General features: G+C 38.9%; 1 protein-coding gene across 1 annotated transcript in view; it reads right to left on the reverse strand.

The window, feature by feature from the left end:
• The window catches only part of LOC109242610 (DDB1- and CUL4-associated factor homolog 1-like), an 11,122-nt gene extending 4,675 nt beyond the window's left edge, over positions 1 to 6,447 (reverse strand). Inside the window, exons 1-9 of the mRNA XM_019409445.1 lie at positions 6,154 to 6,447; positions 5,935 to 6,051; positions 5,668 to 5,846; positions 4,700 to 5,582; positions 4,519 to 4,616; positions 3,969 to 4,389; positions 3,199 to 3,795; positions 2,937 to 3,116; positions 2,264 to 2,860 (exon numbers count right to left, since the gene is read on the reverse strand). Coding sequence (XP_019264990.1) covers positions 2,264 to 2,860; positions 2,937 to 3,116; positions 3,199 to 3,795; positions 3,969 to 4,389; positions 4,519 to 4,616; positions 4,700 to 5,582; positions 5,668 to 5,846; positions 5,935 to 6,051; positions 6,154 to 6,231 — 3,150 coding nt within the window. The 5' untranslated portion in view covers positions 6,232 to 6,447. The remainder of the gene's footprint in view (positions 1 to 2,263; positions 2,861 to 2,936; positions 3,117 to 3,198; positions 3,796 to 3,968; positions 4,390 to 4,518; positions 4,617 to 4,699; positions 5,583 to 5,667; positions 5,847 to 5,934; positions 6,052 to 6,153) is intronic.
• Between the last annotated feature and the right edge of the window lie 8,929 nt (positions 6,448 to 15,376).

Here is a 15,376-nt window from a genome sequence, read left to right on the forward strand (position 1 = left end):
GGGAGACATGATTGACCCATAAAAAGGTATCAGAGCCGCACCTGAAGGCATGGGAAAGACCCATAAATAAATAAATTAAAATGTATCATGTCTAACAGATTAAAGTTTCAGATGACGTGGGTTATACAATAACAAAACAATGACTAAGAAGTTAAGGCTTCTTTCAAGATGCAACACCGCTAAGAATCCTCTAAGAATAAGGAAACATCAACTTACACCACTTCCCAAAAACAGTGGGAGAAGGCAAGAGTGAAATCGTTACTACCATGCCTTGTCCCTAGCACAACTCCACACCGCTTCCTGCACCCTCTTTCTCAAAAATCCGCCCTAAGAGCTTAATTCTTCATCGAAATTGATTTCCTTAAAGGTAATGCATTCAGTACTTGGTCTCCCCTCCTCGTTTTCTTCATAGCTGGATGGCTAATAATATGTGATGCGCTCTTTGATTCACTCTCCCCTTCCAACATGTTTTAATCTATCTAAAGTTTTAAATAAAGTTGTTTATCCTTTGTGCATTTTGGCGGTGTAAGAACCTAGTATTTTTTACACGACTTCTGCTCCCAGCTTATCCCTAGAGCTATCAACATCCATCCTACTTTGCCCTTTAACCTCGTTTAATCCAATGATCTTAATTCTTGCATCAGACCTAAATGTATGTGTTTCACCTTACCAAACATTCCACATTCCAGTGTTTGGATATCAGGTGAAGCCCCTGTTTGTCCCCCTTCTTGTTGGCACTGATCGGTTACATCTTGTTCCTACCACCACCAAGTCAGGAACATTTCAGATAAACTCACCTTTAACCTAGGACGGAATGGACCCTGCAAGACTCTTTCCCTTTTTTTGTTTTATTTTTTCTTTCTGGGGGGGGGGGGGGGGGAGGGGATGGATAAGGACTCCTATTTTCACAATTGTGGAAAACTTCCAGCTATCAAGGAAACAAAAAGCTATGTGACATCATCAACAACAAACCCAATGTAATCACCCAAGGAAAAGCTGTGTGACATTAAGGAGAAAAAGGTCGCACCTCCTCAGTAGACTAAAACGAAAGAATTTCTCAGAGCACAGAGTCTAGCAAGTCTAGCTTTGCCGCTAATCTAGACTAGGTCATCCCTGGATTGTAAATCTCTCGGACTATAATTTCACCAATTCCTTAAACCCTTCCGGTTACAAGTAAAACCACACATTTTTGGTTCAAAAAAGGAGATTCTCCAACTTATTCTACCAACATCTAAAAGCATAGGGCAATGATTTGAAACAAGTCCAGCAGCTTTCTCCTTTTACTTGCCTCGTCTTTTTCCTTTTTGTTGGATGCATACCCTTTCCCTTGTACATTGGACCATCTACTGGTTTAACACCATACGTTACATTAAGCACCAGTGTGTCAAACTAGAATCTTTTACTGAGTTCCAGTCAAGCCAGCACTATAACTTCATGAGAGCAATTAGTGCAGATAGCGGTGGTTTCAGTAATAGCAAATGGTTGGAAACGCATCCACGGGTAGCTTCCAATTGAGTATTTATTTTCAAGCCCAATATTTCCACGATTGAAATCCCTTACTCGGCTCAATGTTCTTAAGAATTTGGCACTTCTCCAAAGGATAGATAAAAGGCAGCAACAGTTTTGGAGAACTGACCCTCTATGCATCATTGCATCTTTTGGATGATATGGTTGGAAAGTAACAAGTCATGCTTTGAAGGACAGGGAAGTGATGTCTCTAGAATTAAGAACAAAAGGATCTTCACAATTTATACTTTTGGTGTAAGAGTAGCATACTGGAAAATGCAGAAGAATACTAGGATTTTCTAGAGATGCTAGGGGGGATACTGTAATAGGCTGTTTTTGAGCCTTCTGTCATGTACCTTTGTATACCATCTTGGTACTTTATTCATTGATACCTTTATCTTATAAAAAATAAGAGGAAATTAGCAGCTTTTCATTTGCTGAACTGACTGATTTCAACTAAGGATCAACCCTTTAACCATTTCAAGAAACATTGAAGGTAAGAAATGTTTAGAATAAATATAACAACAGACAAAATCACATACACCAGTTATTACAATCAACCCTTGAAATCAATGATGTCAACCATGCGGGAAATTGGAGACAGAAAAATGGATATAGATTCCTTTTTAGGCAGAAAATGCAAACATTCAAATAGGTATATTGTGCACGGTACTTCACGTTCATTTTCATTTTCCTTTCTTAGTTTATTTAGCAGAGGTCAAAATGAGTAGAGCAATCATGACCAAGGCGAGCCTACCTGAAGTTTTGTCAATATGTGTGCAATTGTATCATCTCTTGCTAAACCGAGAAGTACTCGGCAAGCAAGAGCACGAAGACAGTCAATTGCAGCTGGAGGAGTAACAATCCGGGGTTGGAGGAGCTGCAGGAGGACCTTAATACCGTTGTTGGCCCGAACAGCTTCTCTCGCTTGGCGGTATCCTTGTTCCAGCTGAGCAGCAAGGCCAGCACAACCAGCTCCGACACCTAATGAAATTCTCCGTTCTCCAACTAATCCTGATGCCACTGTAGACACAGGCGCTTGAGAAGTACCACTGACCGCGGATGTGCCAGGAACTGCTGCGCTTCCACGGTCAGGTATAGTAGATTCTGCATTCCTTTCTCTATTTTCATTCTGGCTGGAGACATTAACAGCTCGATCTGGAATAAACCGCTCAGCATTTCTGTCCCTGGTCTCACTCCTTTCTGGATTCCGTTCTCTGGTCTCCCCACCAGGAACATTTGCACATTGGTTAGCAATGGTTTGCTGTGCTTGTGTAGATACAGATGGTTTGTTGCTGATTGAAGGTGGAGGACACACGAGACAGACCAACACATTCAATGCTGCTTCAACAATCTACCAACATCAAAATAAATGGATAAGCATCTGAATCGCATAATGAGAGAATGAGAAGAGTTCATTGAGACCATACCTCAGGTTCAACATAACCAACACTATTTGCTGCATCCAGTATAACAGCTATACCCACACGATCATTGCTTAATGTTGCATTTACAATAAGTTTACGGCTGTAAGGTACTAAAGTGACAATATGAAGTACACCGAGAGCATACTGAAGCAAGTCATGCAAATAACGCTCAACAGGTGGAGCCTACATTAGAAAATATAGTAAGTAAAGCAGAAAGCATATGCAAGTGCAAAAGAATGAACGGTTTTATAGAAGCATGTACTACCTGACATAATTCCAACATCGTAATATGCCCATTGGAACTTAAAAACTTGTCGACTACAGGCCAGCGGGCCCTGACAAATGCAGGACCAAGTTTTCGATCTTTCTGTATTAAACGGTAAACTGCATCCATAGCCTCATTACTAATGTCAAGGGGCTTATACGCAGCCCTAACACTTGGGATATTTCGGGCAGCACTGCGAACACTTCTATTAGGACGAATTGAATCCGCCAGCAAGAGAAGATGTGCTCTGAAGTACTGGCGAAGAGCGACACAGGTGTGATATGCTATCTGCTTCTCAGATGCTGTCAGCACCTCTGGTGGTGATCTATCACTTCGTAATGACCCTGAAGCAGTTAATGCCCCAGAAGAAACTCCAGATCTCACTGCTGCAGCGTCATGCAAAAGATTAAGCATTTTCTGTAATCCATCCTGAGCATCAAAAGCATCTAGAACAGCTCTGAAAACAAATGCAGCCGCAAAAAATAAAGCAGCATTTTTTCTGGCTTGATCTTGAGGACATTCAAGAAGCTGAAGCGCCACCTCAACCACCTGATGAATAATGTTTGAAGGAAGGGCACAAACACGTTCCATTATTCCCTGTGAAATCATTTTTCAGAAGTTAAGGACTTCATTGAGTCAGCGACTAAAATTTCTAGAGCCCTAATGAATCAAGATTTATCTTAATAGGTCACTATGAATCAAGATTCAGGGTATACCCAACCAAAATATATAACATTAAAAGGAATAAAGAAATGGAGAGAGACAGTTACCTGAATTGACCCTATAGCGAATAAGCATGAAGAAAGACCACAGAAAGTCTGAGGAGCTCTGGGGACAGCAAGCAATTTTTGCATGCCACCACGATCCACAAATACTGCAGCAAATTTCCGATGTGCGGCCAAAGCACATATTAGCTTCAGAACATCAGGCAAAAGAAGCGAAATCTTGCCCCCCTCTTTATGTTTGGAATTGCGCTGCAACAGTGCAATACACACGTCGACTCCTTTTTCGTGCAACACAGGTCCAAGTACTTCAACATACTCTCCCAAAATAACAAGACACTGGATGCAGAACTTCTCTCTCAACTTTGCAAGAGAGTCACTATCCAATATGAAGAATTCATCAACATCCTCATTTGCTTCTTGCGTTGTTGCTTTAATATCTTGTGATTCACCTTCAGGAATAGCACTCCTACAATGTCTCAGCACCACATTACTATAAGTTAACTGTAAATCACGGGAAGTCACAGATGAAGGCAAAATAAAATGTCTTTCCAGTCATCAATTGGGGATGGCTCATACACAAGAATAACACACCAACCTTGAAGCTTCAACAGCAATACCAGCATCAATGACTGTGGATGCAGCTTTTGAAGCAGCCAAAACTGCAGCCTCGTCATCATTTGTCTTCTTAAACTCCTGAGATAAGTAGGGATGGTGTTAAGACAAAAATCAACAAAGACTTCGTAAAATACTACACAGGATAAGAACTGAAGACAAACCTCATAAGCAGCACTCTTGACTACTTCTGCAGCAGCATCACCAGCTGCTTTAATGGCTTCGATTGGAGCATTAGCTGCTTTTGCTTCTGTTTCAGCAGCTCTAACAGCTTTTTTCACCAGGTCAGTGATATCCTTGGAGCCGAATTTACATTCTAGGAAACATTCATCATTTTCATCCCTTTCCATCACAAAACCATCAACATTAGTCCTACTCAGATTCTTCTTGCTATCTGGTGCTCTTATCGATTCTTGATTTCGGATTAAATTTCTGTTCCGAGATTGCCCACCCAATCTATTTGTGGACCCTGGAGAGGTCAAAGCTGCTTCATTCTCTGGAACACCCTCAGTAACCCTTCCTCGTCCTCTGTGTCTTGTCCACCCACGATTCACCCTGCGTCTTGATAAGTCATCTCTAGCATTCTCATCATGATCTTCTTCCCTTAGGGATCTGTTACCAGGCTTTGCCTTTCCCTCACGTAAATCTCTGATATGCCATCTTTCTTCACCATCTACATCTGGCTGATAACTATCCTCATCAACAGCCATAGAATCAGGTGGCTCTTCATCAGTCCAACGTTCATCCCCACGTATATGCCTACTGGCACTTCTATCGCGGTCCTTATCCATAACTTGATCACCATGAAATCCGTCTTCCGCTACTCTGGTAATATCCAAGTGAGAACTTTCTGCAACTTGCCGCAATCTACTTCTACATTCCTCTCTAGCTCTTACGCCAGTACCTGTAGATGATGCTTTGCCATCCAGCAATGCTGTTGCATCTCTTTGGCTTGTGGTGGTCTCCCCCAAAATTCTAATCCGAAGATAGCGCATAACTTTTGCTGGGAGCCCAGATGTTAACACATCTTCAACTACTTGACCACCACTACCATCAATGGAACAAATAATGAACATGACTGAAACAGGAGATGTGTCATAAAACCAGTAAAGATATGGGCCTAAGAGCATACCTCGCCAAGCATACAGCAAGAAGTCCAGTAGAGTAGGCCTTCAGCATCTCAGAATCGGAGGACCTCCGATCACCTGTCTCATGCTTCCAATAATGATCATCACCGGACAATCTGGTTGTGTCATCCATTGTCCAGCTTTTTAGATTTTCCAGCACAGTGTCTTCAAAAACATGTGGATACTGGATTCCATTTGCCATGTATTAATCTACATGCATAACAATGACAAAAACAATCCTTCAAATAAAATAATCAAGAATAGAACTTTACCATCCAAGTTAGTGAACAGCTAAAAAGCAGCCTTGTAGCAGCAGCCTGCACAGAAATTGAATATCTCCTCTCAGATAGGAACGTCGAAGATATCAGTTCAAAGAATTCCTCATTGTCCTGCAGGATGATGGGAAGTGAGTAGTTAATATTGCGACACACTGGTATATGAGGTGCAGATACAAATGTCAAAGAAGAAAAGCAAGAGCTACTATAGCTTACCCGGATAAGGTTTCCTAGTCGTCCAACATTATGGGAAGACCCACTGTTATTAGAGGCAGAATGACCACTCTCTTCCATGTATCTGCACTTGAAAAAGTGAACAAATATGTCATTGTCTTGTTCCAATGGGTGAGACAAAGCATTGATGTGTTTACCTCTGACAAGAGGTGGGTGTATTGAATAATGCAAGCAGGAAATAAGACCTAGCCCCACTATGTTAAAGTTGATTAAGGTCAACTATCATGTTTTTTCAATATATTTCCTGAAGTAGGGAATAATCCTAGGAAGGCACTGACTTAAAATTAAATAAATTTGATAATAAAAAAGGAAGAGAAAAGAGGCAAAGGTAGAAAATTATTCATAATATCATGTAGCACTTGCTACAGGATAGAGGCCATGGTTATCTTTGTTCTCTACAAATCTGTGAGAATTGATTTTTATGTATACAGATGTTTCATACCAGCATCCTCTTGATGCTGATATATTAAACTTCACCTTACTTCTCAAAAGAAAATGCCATGTAGCACTTCAGTAGTATCCTACAACATACAATTATCAAACTGCTAGTGATAACTTCCGGATACCCATCTTAAAACTGTGATGAAATAAAATAGCACTCTGCCTTTCAACTTGCTGGTCCACGCACTCCATGCAACGTAACAAGGATTTACAGCAGTTTCTAACAAGCATAATCCACATTCTCTTTTTTTAATGAAAAGGTAGAGACCATCCTCATAATTTTAAACATAGAAAATTAAAAACCCTGAATATTTAATATAAAACACAACAAAGACAAGATCCACATACTCCAATATATTGCATTCTTCATCATAAAAAAGGACACTGGGCGCAACTATACTAAAAATGCAATTGAACTAGTTCCACCTCCCCCATTCCCTTCATTACTGATGGGTACCAGTGCTCAGGTCCTTTAGTGAAGCAAGCATAAAACCTTTACACAGAAAGGAAGAAACTAAAAGAAGTCAACTTAAAGATCAAAAAGTATCAGTCAAACTGACCACTGCAGCAAGAAACTAAAAGCAATGCCAATTGTCACAAAGAACCCAGAGTTTAGGAAAATGCAGTTAGACCTCCAATATCCTGCAAGCACTACGTATACACGATACTAGTCATGACTATCATTTTGATTCAAAATTCATAACTTTGGGTTCACATATTTTAGCAAAGGCCCAAGGCTAATTGGTTTGGCTTCATTGAACCCTTCTCATTATCATAAAACAGCAGGGAATAAGGTTGTACGTTGCGCAATCGCGAAAAACCACTCATTGACAATAACGAATGGTGCATTCTCTAAAAGTGGCGTAGCAACATCAAAAGGCCTCTCTCTAATACATTCCCCACTAAGTATCCAAGTTTCATAATTGAAATTTCTCCAAAAAATAATGACACTTCAATACACTGGTTAGGAAGGAATTATAGAGTTGACCTTTCTCATTCCCTGTGCTAGATGCTCTGTGAAACAACTTCCACAGATAACAAAAGAAAGAAACCGAGAGAATGTAAAACCATTTGATAGCTAAGGCAATTAGGTGCAGTTCAACTCATTGATTAAAAAATAATAAATATGTAGCTCCAAATCCCTCTGGGAAGAGAAGATAATAAACCGTAGGGGGAGATAGAAATCTAAACAGTCCAGAAACATTTACTATGTTGACAGCATAATCTTGTAACTGGTCAACAAATAAAACATAGATGATATCTAAGTTCATAACTTCATATGATGGGAAAAGAATCCAAAAGCTGTACTCTAATATGGAGGTATAATTATAGTAAAATACTCATCTCTTCAAGCTCCATGTTGCTTGTTAATATATATATATATATATATTAACTATAATTGGGTGAATTAGAAATGCTCTCAAAAAAACAGATTTGGTCTTCTCCTTTAGATATGGAAGGGCAGATTGAGATAAGCAGAAGTTTACAATTGACCCAATTCCAAATAGCAAAATGGTTTCACAAAGATGAGTAAGTTCACTATTTCACACCAATATAGAAGACATGTTGCACTAAGAACCCAATAACAAACCAAATCATTTCGCAACTAGCACTGAAAACATTAAAACTAAATAAAATCATATCGGACCAGTGTGTCCCAATAATCATAACTAGAAGCAAGATAAATTAGCACAGGCACGACATCACAACTCCCAATAATCCACGAGTTACTAAATTGTTACTTTTCTGTTATAAGGCTACTTACTGCTTTTTATAAGGCTTGTTTACTACATTTACTTTTATCTTTTATTTTTTGTGACCATGCTGTCTAGGCATTAACCAGGTAAAATTCAGAAGAAAGAAAAAAAGAAAAAACAAAGACCAGCATAGGTACATGTAACAGAACTTAACTGCCCTGTTATTATATATAGGAGGTATTAAAATGACATTCATGTGTCTCATTGCTTATCTGCTTGCTAAATGCTAAACCATCTGTACCATTTCGAAATCCCCAACAAATTCCATAGACTAAAATTCTACATCAATAGCCACACATACACACATATTGCCGAGTAGAATTTTTTCTGTGCATCAATATAATCCCTGAAACCCACAAAATCGAACTTCAATTCAAATATGACACAAAATTCACTTCACTAAAGCCCCACAATTCTGAATACCCAAAGAAATCAACAAATGAAACCGTACCTGGATTCTTGATACAATTCTGAAAATGTGAAGGAAAGTCTAAAGGAAGAACTAATGTAAGCTAAGAAAAATTAAAGAGCAATTTCATTCATAAGCCTCTGAAAGGGCAAAACTCACTACATATAGTGAATTAGGAACTAGGGACTAAACTATAATAAAGGAAACTTACAAGGGGTAATTAAATAATAAAGTAAATTAGCTAAATGGACTCAAATGCAAATAGTAAGACTTATTATCTACTCAGCCAACTCCTCTCACTAGCTTCATAGCACAACCTTGCAAGCCATTGTGCAAGCTCCACCAATAACTCCAACCCCTTCCATTTTAAATCGTATCAGTTCTCCCCCGTTAAGAACTTCCTTGTCCTCAAGGAAGGAGAGATGGAAAAATGTACTCTGAAAGCATTTGTATCTTCCCAGATCAATGACAGTCAGCCCCGTGCAAGCATTATACATTATTGAAGTCATAAAATCAGTTGGTTTGATCTTTTTCTTCCGCTCCTTAAGAAACATCCAACGATCTTTGTAATTGAGAAGGACTAGCTTGATGATCTTGTTTTCCTCTTGGCTTAGAAGTAGTTTCAACAGTGAAAGGAATAGCTTGTTTAAGTCACGAGAATGAGACTGTGACTGCAAAGCCCCAAATGAGACTGTGACTGCAAAGCCCCAAGTACACCCTGAAATTCCATGTGCAAGGTAATAGTATCATATTCAGCACTTCCACTTAATTTTCCTTCTGGGGCAACATTTTGAGTGTAAGAACAACAGAACAAATACACATCTGATATGCAACCCAATTTCTTCTGAGGTAGGATAGTCTTGTTAAGCAAATGGGAAGGATCACACATAACTTTCTTGTAATTTTCTGTTTCGCCTTGTGAAGTAACACTAATAGAGACCTTTCCTCTGTCACACTCAAAACTGGTATCAACCACTTTAAAATATAAGTATTCCATAACATCACTATGAATTAGCACCAGCATACTTCCCTTCAAAACTGCAACAGTAAATAGGGAAAAACGTTTCCCATAATATTGGCACGCCAGCTTCGACGACAAAGGAAATAACCTTAACACTTTACTACCAGCATCTTCAACTATCATTTCAGCATCCATGTCACAGAACAATTTACTAAAAAAGCCTAGAACTTCAGCTTTAATGAAGGCAAGTGAAAGCTGGTTCTTATGACAGTGATTAAATCTAATCATATTCTGCCACTTAAGCTAGATTTTTTGGAATTTGCAATGCATGAACTGCACTACTCTTAGCATTATCAACCGCATTTGTAGTTTCAGCTTCATTCCTTGCACTATCTGCAACAACAACTAAAGGTGAAATATGTCCACCTCTCATCCTTGCTACAGCTATCAAACTAGGAAGCTTCTTGTAATAGTGTCTAAGTTTGACACTGATGTGCAGTGTCTTCTTAAATTTGGAGAAGATCCCTTTTGATAACCAGGTGTGCAAAAGCTTACAAAGTCTAAATAGCAGATCAATCTCGTTATCATCCTTGGAGTGTACTATAACAAAAGTCATACTAGACAGACTTTTATGAAGAAGATCCTCACTGTCTAGATCCAACCATGAGTGACAATCATCAGCTTCTCCAACAAAAAGTTGCCACAGCCCCCTTTTCAAGGGAAAATCTATTTCACAATTTTCTCCAACAGTGCACACCAACACAAAAATATCAAGAGATGTTACTTTTCTCTGGTGAAGTTGCTGAAAATGGTTATAAACTTCCTGGATGATATGAGGTTTCTTTCCAAAACAAGCTTGAGCAAAAAGTACAAGTGCCACTCCATTATGCCACAACTACTACCAACAGTTTCCTCTCTGTTATAGCTATCTATTTGGTCGCATCGAATAACACCTCTGTTTTGAAGCTGTTCACAGGCCCTTTTTGAGGTCATATATTCAAGCTTAATATGTCTCTTATCAAATTCATCAAGCTGCTTCACGACATAAGCTACTGCTTCTAAATTTTTCTCATCTCCACTTCTCTTTCGTTTTTTCTTTACTCGAGAAGTCGAAGTATCAGTTAATAACTCACACATCAATCTGTAAGCAATATGTTTCTCTTCTTTGCATATGCGAGTTTCTTTTCTCAACATCTCACCAAGTGCAAAAGCTGTCATGGTGCTAGGTAGAAGGAACCAATGTTTTCCTACGAACTCAGCAGAAGAATTTTCCTTGACAAACTTGGAAGTTGCTCCAGTTTCGCATATTATACCACTCACCATAAGAGAATAATGAGCCACATGCCTTCGATCAGGCCCAATTATGAAACTCCTAGGATCAGCAATCACATGCTCTAGCAGCTGGCTATGATCCGGAACAGGGCTTGCATCTGCAAATTCAACAACCTCTTCAACCAATTTGTCAATCTTCTTATCTATGCCCTTTAACTCCACTTCACTGGTCAGAGTTTTCTCAGACATATACTTCTTCGAGGTAGTGATAGGATCTCGCATGATATGGTGATTCTTTTCAGCACCTACAGCAGTAGTCACAGCTGCAGGAACGTGAATAATGTGACTGCTAACATTATCGTTCAGTACAATATTGATTGCCTCAGGCCTCTCATCGAACAATTGGATGCTACTCTCTTCAATGTACTTCTCGACTTCCTGAATAGGGAAATAGGTGTTGCCATCCACATCATTCTTAGTTTCTGCTGGCCCTTCACATATATCTGCCAACTCAGTCCCCATATCAGTTTCCACTATAACTGTCTCTTCCTCAGCAACTTTAACTTCATCCTTGTGCATAAGAATATTCTGTGAATCAACTAATGTCACAACAGGTTCCACTTCTTTATGCTGCCTTGCATCCATATTGTCAGCCTCGGTTCCAATAGCTGAAAGATCTTCCTCTACCATTGAAACTCGATGTGCCATAGCAAGTTCATGATCCTCTGTAATTTCACCAAATTCAACACCAAATACTCCACATGTAGCAGTCTCTGCCGCTGTAGGAGCAGGAATTATGTGACTGTTATCGTTGTTGTTCACCATGGCAACTAGTGTCTCAAGCTTCTCACGGGTCAAGGGACAGTTTCTTTGTTCAATCTCCCTCTTCTTGATCTCCTCCACGACGAGATAGGTGTGGTCATCCAAATTCCTCTTACTTTCCCATGAATCTTTAATTTCCCTCGGTTGAGAAGAATATCGTTGCACTTGTCTATCTTGCCTCGAGCTTAGGCTGGTCATTTGCAAGGCAAGCTTCTGCACCATTTCTTTAATCTCGTTCATTTCAGGAGAAACAGATTCATCAAAAGGCTCCCCTATTTCATTAACTGACATTTCATCAAACATCTTGTGGGCATACATATCAAGGGGTGAGGGGCACATAAACAACGTGTTCTCTTCATCAACCGAGAGGTCTTTTGGAGAGAAATCAGAAATATAAGTGCTGACTGGAAACTGTTGATATTGAAACGACACAGAAGGATTGGGATATTCAATCTACAGTTGGTTCCTATCATTCTTGTGTCTGCGACGGACCCTATAGCTGCAGCTCCTTCCGAAACCACACCTGCGGTCCAAAAATTGGGAACAGCAGTTGCAAACTCTGACTGAAATTAGAAGTGTATAGAGGAGGTGTTTGATTGAAATGGTGCTGATACCCCATGTTTTGAGCCCCATATCCTGTATTACAATGAGCATAGGAATCATTACCCTGTGCATAATTGAAATTTTGCGATAAAACTTCAGGAGCTGGTGTAGTAGCTGGAATATTCAATACGGCGTTCAACCATGGATGCCTAGCTCGTGGGTCATTATAATAGTTGTATGGTGGGAGAAATCTATCCATCTCCGTTGTAATAGAGGTGAGAGAATGTTGATACGACTGAAAATGTGAAGGAAAGTCTAAAGGAAGAACTAAGGTAAGCTAAGAAAAATTAAAGAGCAATTTCATTCATAAGCCTCTTAAAGGCAAAGCTCACTACATAGTGAATTAAGAACTAGGGACTAAACTATAATAAAGGAAACTTATAAGGGTAATTAAATAATAAAGTAAATTAGCTAAATGGACTCAAATGCAAATAGTAAGACTTATTATCTACTCAGCCAACTCCTCTCACTAGCTTCATAGCACACCCTTGCAAGCCATTGTGCAAGCTCCACCAATAACTCCAACCCCTTCCATTTTAAATGGATAGTGGGTTATCAGGCGCAGTAGTGATTTTCTCCATTAAAGCTTGTGCTTTCATGATCAACTCGTCATTCTCCGCCTCTTCTTCATCTTCCTCTCCGCCTACTCCCGTTTCTTCTTCTTCCTCCTGCTCCTCCGCTGGCGTCGTCTCCGGACGCCGCTCCTCCTCCCCCTCCGCCGCCGCCAATGATTGTTGTTGGGGCCGCTTTTCCTCCATACTAAATATAATCAACAAAAATTTCAAAAAACTAGGTTTTTCAAATAGTGTGTGAGAAAGCGTTTGCTTTAGGTTTGAAGTGATTCTGTAAATTCAAGTGTTTTTTCCAGTGTAGAAGAAAAGAGTACAAAAAAAGCCCACGCCACCATGCTTCTTCTGTGTTATATGAACACGGGAAGGAAAGTCGCGAAGAATCATTACAGCCGAATTCTTCTTGACCCGACCCGTGGTAATAAGCCCAACTGCGTAAGCCCAATTTTAATGGGGAAACTGCAAAAATAGTCGTTTTTAGGACCCTTGAATAACAAGAAGGGAAATCTGCATAGTAGAGCCGTCCTCCAGTGTGGGATTATACTGGGTTGTTGTTATTATATACATATTTTGTACATAATAAATTTATATTTCTATATATTTAGCTAGCGATAGTAATTATTTTTGGCTGAGCTGTCAAATGTGTTAAAAACCCTTTAACGAATATTTGAAATTTATAAAAAAAAAATAAAGTTCAGTTGCTTGACAATCAACTTTAGACCCCGACAGATTGAATTTGAAATTGTGATTCTAGAGTCTCAAACTTCATACCATCAAACTCAGCCAAAGCTTAATTTCAAACCTAAGTCTAAAGTTTGACTGCGGTTCAAATTTAAAGCTGAAGGCTCCACATAACCTAACTTCAGCCCTAATGGTCTGAAGAAGAATAAGAATAAACATTAGCATGCATGAGCGATCTCAATTTGCTAATATTTTAAACTTTAAATATTTTCTTTTTAAAGTTGATATATTTTAAATAGATGATGGTCAAAGCGCTTAATCTTGAATTGATGTAGATTGGACTTCCAAGGTAGGTTGACAAATTACATAAAACTAATCAACTTATAATAAATTCTCACAATATTGAGTATGCACAAACGTAATCACATAGGTATGTTTACATAAATATGAGTGTGGTGAAAATCTACAACTAATTTCTTCACATCATTGCTTAAGTTAGAGGTATAATCAAGAATTGCTATACCTTGGATGAAGTTGGGTAAAAAGGTTAGTCCAACAACATACGTGCATGAATATGGTGTTAAATAAGAAAGGTTCCACATCTTCATCGAAGGATGAAAGTAAAAAAACTAGCCCAAGAAAATCTTATTCACATAAACAGTGGCAAACTTGGCCATTAACAGAGAAATTAATCAAATTAGCAGTACGCATTAAAGAGATAAGATTTATATTGTGTGCCTACGAGAGACTAAGCGAATCAAGAAAAAGGCATAATTAGTAATTATGTTATTACGGGATAGATAGGTATGAGAATAAAGAGATATAATCATTTTTAAACCATGTAAATAGAATAAACTTGTAGGCCTAGAAAGAATTGGTGATATGATTGTCTTGTAAAGGCTTATTGAGAAAGAAGACAATCAATTTTATTAGTGTTGTATACGGATAAAATCGAGGATAGAGTTATTCCCGATTTTATGTTGTGAAACAAGGGGCGACGTCACTTGTTACTAACTCAAGTGAGCCTGAAGATACCCACAGATCGAAACCAAGAGCGGACGAAAGATATAATGGGTCTCAAGCACGGCCGAGCCCGAAGAGAACCAAGCTTGAGTAAGATGAAGGATCGAGGGTAAAGGAAAGGCGGTTGAAGGAGACAAACGAGAAGCCGAATCTTCCATCAACCGGATATTGCAGCGCGGATCGCGCTCGGTATTGGCTATAGATCTTATTTTCGTGGGAAAGAATGAAGAAAAAGATTTTTACTCGGTTACTTTTTTACGCGTGACAAGGCAATAAATTTACTTTAGCTCTCAGCAATCTTTTTAAGCGTTCTTCGATTATTTACTAGTTATTCGGATCCGAGCTTTATCTCGAGGGATCAATCGAGACTGATCGTTGGAATTTAAGTTAAACGCAAGGCTTAATTGTTGCTTCACTTTGGTTTGATCATTCCATCTTATTTCAATCCAACTCTTTACTGTTCTTTAATCATTTATGTTAAATTAAATCACATATTTTTTAAACCGCGTATATATTTAATTGTTATCCATAGGGTAAATAGTTTTGCGCACACCGTGGGGCTAAGGATAATAGTGGTGATTTAATACAAATCTTGATACACTTCTTCTTTGAAGTTTGGTTTCAGGATTATTCAATATGTCAGACTCTCAATTTGCTCACTTAAGTG

This window comes from Nicotiana attenuata, unplaced genomic scaffold, assembly GCF_001879085.1.
Source record: "Nicotiana attenuata strain UT unplaced genomic scaffold, NIATTr2, whole genome shotgun sequence".
NCBI classification, from domain to species: Eukaryota; Viridiplantae; Streptophyta; class Magnoliopsida; order Solanales; family Solanaceae; genus Nicotiana; species Nicotiana attenuata.